The sequence below is a fragment of the Choristoneura fumiferana genome, chromosome 16, assembly GCF_025370935.1.
Source record: "Choristoneura fumiferana chromosome 16, NRCan_CFum_1, whole genome shotgun sequence".
Classification (NCBI taxonomy): Eukaryota; Metazoa; Arthropoda; class Insecta; order Lepidoptera; family Tortricidae; genus Choristoneura; species Choristoneura fumiferana.
The window spans coordinates 2,325,878-2,334,996 of NC_133487.1; the positions used below are offsets into that span (position 1 = coordinate 2,325,878).

Genomic DNA, 9,119 nt, shown 5'->3' on the forward strand with positions numbered 1-9,119 from the left:
ACGAATGTTTGTTCTCGGGTCTTGGATGTTTAATAGGTATTTATCTATATAAGTATGTTTATCCGTTGCCTAGTATCCATAGTACAAGCTTTGCTTAGTTTGGGACTAGGTCAATTGGTGTCAAGTGTCCCATGATATTTATTTATTTATTTACTTGACAGTTTTATGAGATCCTTTGTTTAGCAGACAGCTAATAGATGTACATGATTTTATATTAATAGCATCATAAAACGAGAACTTTCCGCTTCAATGTGCATTATGATTATTGATCATGAATATTCACATGGATCAAGCTTGTGGATATGTTGTAGATTTATTGGCAGTATGAATGATTCCTGTGCGTGAGTCACGGAATTTTAAAACTGCAACTTAGTGTTGCTGCGTAAAAATCTACTGGAATAGTAGTTTCTTTGCTAAAAGTCAAGTAAGTGTAAAAGCGCAACCCTGAAAAGATTGCGATCTATAAGATATTTTTTTTTTACTTTACAAAATTATTTACAAGTAAATTATCGTGATATAGAAATGAATGTAGTAGTTTTCCGATTGGGTAGTAGGTTTTTAAACCGGACTGATGACACATCGCCATGATTTTTTGTTAAACGTCAAATCATGTCATTTCCTTTTGATTAGTGGGCCGTCCAATTACTAAGTTTGTGATTGTTTGTGAAATAAAGCGTTATGATGGCTGCCGAGGACACGACCGCGGACGCGACAAAGCGGTTAAACGTTAAGAAACAGACCCTGGACGATGCTTACGCGGCGCCGGCCAATTTCCTCGAAATCGACGTGGTGAACCCAGTCACGACAATGGGTGTCGGGAAGAAACGCTACACCGATTACGAAGTCCGCATGAGGGTAAGAACTTCACCAGGCGTCTATTATTAGAGTAGAGTAATTAGATTATCTGTTTACGCGTCGTCGGCGTGTTTGTGTTGTTTTTGGTGGGCGTATTGCGGAGGCCAAGGTGAGCCGCCGCGGCGCGTCAATACGCCGCGATTGGACTCAATTATTCTAGTAAAATCCGTATCCTGCTTACAGACCAATCTGCCCGTGTTCAAAGTTAAAGAGTCGAGCGTGAGGCGGCGGTACAGCGACTTCGAATGGCTCAGAAACGAGCTAGAAAGAGATAGTAAGGTAAGCGGATTTGACTCATGCTGATAAACGGTCATTTCTCTCTTATCTTTTTGACAACAATAATATTTGAGTATCAAAACGGCTTTGTATAATTTCTTGCCCAACATCACACCCAGATAATGGGTTTGTTGGAGCATAAATATTGACAAGGCTTCAAGGTTCAGCACATCATTATTAAAAAAAGAATAACCTTGAACATATTATCCTGATCCACAAGTTCTGTGAAACAAAATTTATAGTATTTATACTGTTGTTGTATTTGATAATCTATTACTAGGTTCTGAAGGGTCCAGTTAATGTATAACCTGTAATTGTAGACCTGGAATGAACAACAATAATGTGCAACCTGATATTCATTCCCTTATGTCAAATTACATGAGAGCTTGTGCATTGTCATACATTCCGAGTCAACAAACACTTGGTTGTGCATTAACTACAACCATACTGAAGAATCCACTGTCTCAAAACCATTTTTACTATACATTTGAACTTAAACAATGACTAAAGTTATAATGGTTAAAGTTATGTAAGAGAAAAAAAAGAATTGAATAGAAAAGAATCAGATTTATCCAAAAAGTTAGGTTTACTAATGTTTCGGCGAATAATGTTTGGCAACCCGTTTCATTTCGCAACTTTTCATTTCCCAACTGTTTAATATTTCTGAAACTGTAAATATTTCAGGATTTTTATAAAACTAACCTAACCTAACCTAAAGGGTTCTACACTTTGGCCCTGAAATAAATCCTGAAATATATACAGTTTTAGAGTTTGCGAAATGAAACAGGTTGCCAAACATTATGTTGCGAAAAGGCAGTACTCGAAAAAGTTAATTACTAAGTAGTTTCTATCAATAAACTGAAATAAAATGGTAACAAATATATGTGGCAAGAGTCATTCAATTTGATATCAAGAACAAAAGGTATCTGGTAACACACAATACAGAACAAAATTTTCAGGGTGCCCTGGTTCGATTGTGCCAGCCTCCCCAGGGATTTACTTGTGTGGGCGTTTCGAGTGCGGTCAGGACATGTTCCATTGAATAATTTTTTAAATATGATGAAAGTAGTTCAATCCCCATGTGCACGGATTGTAATAAGATTGAGGACTTAATACATTTTTTGGTGGAGTGTGTATTGACGAAAGATATCCGCGAGAGGTGGTTGAGTGATTTGGACCTGTACAATGGTGCAGTGAATGTTATTTTGAGTTGTCCGGTATCGGATGATGCAGTATGAATTTATCGGTTCATCAAGCACTCCTTTGCAGCCAGATAATCTGGATATCGCAATAGGAGTGTTTGATGAATGTGGACATCGAGTCTTTCAATGAGGCTGGCATAGTCACACTGGTGCACTTAAGCCTCAAAAAAAAATAGAAAAAAAAAAAAAATGGTAACAAATAAAAACAATGGTGTTTATTAATTGGTGCAGTAGAAAGGCTGCACTTATTTAAAAAAACTTTATGAGATGCACATACATACATGCAGTAATAAAATAAAAGTAACTGTCTCTTTTAGATTGTGGTGCCACCATTGCCGGGCAAAGCCTTGAAAAGACAACTGCCATTCCGTGGAGACGATGGCATATTTGAGGAGGAATTCATTGAGGACCGCAGAAAAGGTAAATATTTAATTACAATTTTTTTTCTTTATTTTTTAACCTTTTCACCCTCCACGTCAAATACAAAAGACATCATCCATACGCCAGGCTTTCATATTGCAATGTCTAAAATTGAACCTTAACACAATTGAACGAAGGTTGCTTTTGTATTGAAGTAATGGACGTATATATAGGTTGTTGGCGTGGAACCTGCGCTGCGGTGCATATATATGTTGTTGGCATTGAAAAGGTTAACTATCTAAAGATGTAGCTGATTTTTTTTTGCCAACCTCAATTAGCAAGTAGTTATTGAGCGTATCTTGAGATATGTTTGCCAATTTCACCTTTGCACATTATTGGTACTGTAGGATAGGACACAACTGGCTGCCTACATAATGTGTGTTTGAAAGAATGTGAATTCAAATATATGACATAACAGAGTTAGGGCAGTCCGTCTAAGACCTTCAATGTATTGAAATGTGAATAAGAATAAGAGAACATATATTTTAAAGTGATTATTATTTAAATACGGCTATTAAGTATTGTGGACCATCTGTCTACAACAGTACCAAATGTTATTTTACCAAGTTGTTGATAAGACTTGTTGATAAAATTAGATTTTTGTTGACAAGAATAAATATCCAACTACACCATTAGTTACACAAATATAATTTATAGATGAATAAGTTTTTTTTAAATGAAATGAAACAATTACTTTGCTCACCTGCAACCTTATGATACGCTAATGAAAAAATATTGTTTATAAAATATCTCTCACTGACATCTGTCATTCGCGACCCCTCTCTCCAGTTTGGATCCACAGTCATCTTCAGGTCATCACCCTATTTTGTGTTCTGCCTTCTGATTTTGGCGTGCATTGAGTAGGCAGCAGGGAAGGCGGCGCTAGTGCTGGTGGCGCACTGCTGCACACCAAACTAAAAGTACCTACCCTGGAATGGACCCACTGCACGCCAATGCTTCTGACTGTATGGATAATGGTTGTTGTATTTCTTTCCAGGCTTAGAAGTATTCATCAACAAGATAGCCGGGCACCCGCTGGCACAGAACGAGCGCTGCCTGCACATGTTCCTTCAGGAACCAACAATCGACAAGAACTATGTGCCTGGCAAGATACGGAACACATAATAAACGAACACCGCACCCGCTTTGAAACAATTCTCATGCATATTTAAAGTGAAAGTTTTACCATGCTCTGATAACATGGAGCTGTAAAATCTGTGTCAGATGAGATATTCCTTGTGTTTTGTAGAAATTATTAATCCAGTTAGTTGAGTATACCCTAATTAAAGTTTTTCGTTGTTTTTTGTTCGAAATATAAAGCGTCAAAGACGCTTTGAATGAACGTCATTTTGAGTGACAAGTTCTGTTGTAAAATTGTTGAGGGGTGTTTATCTAACAGCAGCCCAATTATCTGCCTGCATAAATCTGTTTCTTTTCTCTTTCTGTTTTCAAAGGCCTCCCCTGACCTTTTCTCAATTTAGCATCTGACCGAATTGAAGATTATGTGTTGTTCAATAAAAAGTCATAATTAATATTGTATTTGTACTATTCGTGTCACTCAAAGCGTGCCACAATGTACACTGTCTGGCAAACATGAACAGTAATGAACCACTGTTCAATGTCGCTACTTTAATAATTATTTTGTCAACATTTGTGTGTACAGTCAGCATCAAAAGTAGCTGGTTACTTTTGTACTTTGTCGGTTTACAGCCACGTACTTAGCGCCATACAAGATTGACAAATATGTGTTAATGTAACAGAGTAAAAAAGTAACCAGCTACTTTTGATGCTGACTATACATAAAATGTAAAAAATTATGTAACATAACATTATGAAAGGTAGAACCAGTCAATGTCATTCAGTGTGGGCTTTACCAATATAAATCATTTAATTTCATGACTCACATCTTGTTTTGGTATAATTTCCAAGGACACAGATACTACAGTTTTATAAATTCTTCAACAATATTTACTGTAATGGTGCTCCCAGAGACATATTAACAGTAACAAGTTAAAGTTTAGTTTATGTCAGTGTAACGCGGTCACACTAAACTATAGTATGACGGCAACCATTTCTCATTTTCCTTCTTGCTCGTGCTTACTGAACTAATACGAGGTGGAGAAGCAAATTGGCGTCTTACATCGTAGTAAAAGAGAACAAGTATGCACACTCCAAACCTTTAGAAGACTTCACTGCCTACTCCGGCGCGGACGCTTAGGGTTGTCGATGTCTATTTTAGATTAACTAATTACCTAAAAGTAGCTTAAAATTGTCTAATATCTGTGTCTAGAGAAACCAGATACTTTGCCGCTCTGTTATTATTATTATACTAAATTTAAAAATATTATTTATAAATTCGCCGATGTGGTGATGGCGACTGTGTACATAGGTACTACTCATGTTTCCTACACATAATACTATAACTATATTGTTTATAGGTAGGTAGGTATCTATTATTTTTTGTGTCTCGTACGAAACTATCACACTACACTTATATACTACTAATTCACAACTATACCTAATACAAAAAATACGCTAGTACGAGTACGCGAACGTAAAAGGTGATCATCTCGCGAAGCGAGCGCAAGACTAGCGAGCTAAAATCGAAACATACGGCACCGACGGCAGCGCAGCCTTGACTAAAGAAAACTTAATCCTCCTTAAATTATCAGTGTGTGCGTGCGGCGGGTGCGCACACATTTAAAGCGCGGGATGTACTTTTGAACCTACTTGTTCTCTTTTACTATGTCTTAATTGTTACCGACGTTTATCAGTGGATAGCTATATCAATCGAGAATTGTTTCAAAGTCCTAAATGTTATAGAATATGCGTGTGTAAGTGATCATCGGATGTATTAAAAGCGTAACGCAATAATTTTGTCCGAAACGCAATGCAAAATGATGAGAAAACTTTTAGGAACTACCCACGATCCTACCGTCGAGCGAGGGAGGACGCAGTTACTTCAGCGGGGGAAAGGTTTTATTTATATTTTACTGTTTTAAAATATCTTTCAGCCACCTCGATAATTGGGTCGTGAGTAGTAGAGCGGTGCAAGGTTCTTGGGATAATGTGGAATAAAAATATAAAGTTAACCGTCAGTGTCGTTTATTTATGCTAGTGCGGTTCCACTAGGCTGCAGCCATCAAGAACCTTGTCGCACTGTGGCCATTATAAGGCACTGCATTCCACAGAATATATTTTTTAAAAACGTTTCTAATTTAACCTTTCTGCGTTCGAAGGACAGCAAATGTCATCTCGCTGCGTAGCAAATGCATCGTTATACCTAATTAAATTAGAACAAAATTAAATAAATTATTGTTTGGATTCGGAAATAAGCAATATTATTGGTATCGTTGAAAATTGTTTAGCTCGTTCATATCTATGTATATTCAGTTAGAATCGCAAGTAATTATGTTATAGTCAATAGTTTAAAATTAAGATAAAGTTACATTTATTTTATATTTACGGCATGTCCTATAATCTCACTGTTCTATTTTCATTTAATTAAGACCTGGCTCTATATTACGAAGTCTTAAATTCGAACTTCATATCTTGCCGTCCCGCTAACGCTTATATTATTTATACGAGAGTGAGAGGGACGGTACGATACAAACTTCGAATTTCGTAGTAGCCCCCTGTTTTGGGTACACTGGTAACTAGAGATGCGCGCGCATCCCTCGCACAGTAACCGCTGTCTGAGCATATTTATTCCCTTGCTTTTTTTGATGTCGGCTCGATTACACTAGTCATGTTATCTGATGGGTGGAGCTGAAAAGGTAAGATACTTGACTGGTAGATTGTAAAAATTTGTGGTAAATATTTATCTTGTGCAAGACAATTAATCATACAATTGTATGAGTAATTTTTGTGACACAACAGAACTTTTCCAATCGGTCGCTTTGTATGGTTTACTATGTACTAGTTAACGGGTGAATATTCAGCGTTCTTTTCGTAATTAGGTACCATTTTGGCGAGTATTAAAAGAGATGAAGCTCAGGGTTAGATTTATGAAGACTAAAGACAATACCGATATGAACTCTAGCGTGATCAAAATTCTTGCGACTGTCCTTCCGTTGTGCTAACGTTTACTGAACGGTCAGAACGTTCGAATATTCACCTTAACATGGTCTTAATTTTTGAACTCCAACCTAATATCTGAAAAAATACAAAAAGATTCCAAAAATCCAATCTTAATTTGATTGCTTCATAACGATATCTCTTGTCCGGGTGAGCGGTTAGTTCCAATGGAATGCCGAAAGTTTCTCGATGAGGGCTACGGTATAGATGTCGCTAGCGTCACTGCTTAAGTGGCTAAATAAGAAACAAGCTGAGATATGTGGTGCATAGGGGAAATTCGTGTCTGTCCGTTGTCCAGCAGTGGTGTAGCGGTATAGCACGTGGCACGGAATGCCGAGGACCTGGGTTCGATTCCCAGTGCTGGTCTTATTTTTCTGGTTTTTCTGTGCATCTATATTTCAGTTTGATATAGGTCTTACGGGATGACCGTAAAAGTAACAAAAAATCTGCCATTGAATCAGCCTTGAGTCCAGCTGATTGGTAAATTTGAATTACTCAGGTTGTATGTTGATATTTCGGCTGACTGGACTAGTGTATTTGAGCCACTCGGGTCACTTGCCTCAAGCGACTGAAGTCTCCAGACTGAACGGTAATTGGTGGTAATCTGAATAGATTTAAATTTAGTTTTAGTACCGGTAACATAGGTGACATTGTTACGTGGCAGCAAAATCTATAATTACCGATCACTCATAACATAATATATCTGGCTTTTTAATTTGAAATAAAAAGGACTTGCTATTTGAATCCAGTGCACAAAGCCAGTATTAGACATGATTGTGAAAAAGAGCGATAAATGAAACGTAAAAAAATCACGCAATCAATGTTCTTGTCTTTTTTGATATATTTCTTAGAAACTGTCATACTTAATTGAAAATGCAAAGAAGTATCGGGATTATTTCCAGAAGCTTTATTATATGTATAGCTTAATTAAAACAGAACAGAAGCGAAGATCTACAGTGTCTTGATTGAGTAGTTGTCTATAACGGACTTACTCGTAAAGTTCTTATTGTAAAAGCTTTTACGCTCAAATTCCTACTTTAAAATATCTGCCAGCTCTCGGGAGGACCTAACGCTTTTGGAAATTGGAAGACTCCGATACATCTGTCACGTAATAACTGTCACTTATGTAAGTTAGTTTCTGCAACAAGACACCAGGAGGCGCTCTGGGTATCACCGATAACCAACCGCCCGTAGTTAGTATTTATTGGATTTTAGATAATTGAAATGAATTGACTAGTTTAAACTTTTAACGCCAACGGCGCCTAAAGTTGTCTAATGTGCAACGTTGACTATAGATGAACCGGCGTACAACTTTGTTTCAGTAAGCTAGCATTGTGCTCATTAAAGAAGTTACTGGGGCATTTGTTGTGAAAAGGTTGTACTACGGCTCAAACCTAATCATTTGCGATGGCTTACAAGTCTGTTGACAAGAGCTGGCCTGACAAGATTGAATGAAATATGTGTTGTATCATAATGATGTATATGTATTGAATAATAATGTTTTAGAGAAACATTATTAAACTCGGTATATTTTTAAACACAAAAACATTGCTATTTTCTACCTACATGATAGTAAACCTGTTGTGTAACGTTTTTTGATAATACTACTTCTTGTAAATCTTGGCCATGAACATTGACAAATATTTATTGAAACCATAAAAGGTACTGTTGTTTTTAAAATGATGGGCCTCGAGAACTTTTGAAGATTGGAGATGTTGTTTCAAAAAATGAAATTGTTATGTATTAAGGACGGCTTTCGCATCATAAATCATGTGACATTAGTTTTGTTCATTCCGTTCAAACCAGCTCTTGTTAATCAGCCTATATAGAGAGAGTTTCCGTAGCATTACATTGGTGTGGCGTAGGCAACAGTGTAAGCGCCAGTGGCGTTAAAAAGATTAAATAAATAATATTTTTCGCCTTGGGTGTACAAAATTTAAAGTAATGTAGTTTTGTATCTAATTTAACAGAATATGTGTTGTCATCAGTTAGATGGTAAATGACTGTTTAGATATATACACGAGAGTATAGTTGTCGCGGAAGCTGTGGAACGCAATTTACGTTGGGTTAAGTATTATGTCGATCATAATAGGATATAATGAAATAAATTTGCTATCATGTCCATTTTTGTTTTATTTATTAGCTTAGCTATGAAATGCAACTTTTTACTTTCGTATTGTACGAATGTGGAATTGTACAAATGTGGAATTGTACAAATATGGAGTTGTACAAATATGGAAATTGTACGAATGTGTCCGAAGGCCCATTGCGGGTGCGTTGCCGGCCTAA

At 36.7% G+C, this 9,119-nt stretch overlaps 1 protein-coding gene across 1 annotated transcript; it reads left to right on the forward strand.

The window, feature by feature from the left end:
• The first annotated feature begins 588 nt into the window (after positions 1 to 588).
• LOC141436648 (sorting nexin-12-like) lies at positions 589 to 8,952 on the forward strand. The gene is made up of 4 exons (XM_074099663.1): positions 589 to 855; positions 1,039 to 1,134; positions 2,651 to 2,753; positions 3,751 to 8,952. The coding sequence occupies exons 1-4, from the start codon at positions 679 to 681 to the stop codon at positions 3,876 to 3,878; spliced, it is 504 nt and encodes a 167-aa protein (XP_073955764.1). The 5' UTR covers positions 589 to 678; the 3' UTR covers positions 3,879 to 8,952.
• Positions 8,953 to 9,119: the final 167 nt, after the last annotated feature.

Bases quoted from the DNA above. Each gene is read 5' to 3' on its own strand.
- LOC141436648 (XM_074099663.1), top strand. From the start codon at position 679: ATGATGGCTGCCGAGGACACGACCGCGGACGCGACAAAGCGGTTAAAC. The intron at 1,135-2,650 runs GTAAGCGGATTT...TGTCTCTTTTAG, and splicing joins AGCTAGAAAGAGATAGTAAG to ATTGTGGTGCCACCATTGCC. The intron at 2,754-3,750 runs GTAAATATTTAA...ATTTCTTTCCAG, and splicing joins CATTGAGGACCGCAGAAAAG to GCTTAGAAGTATTCATCAAC.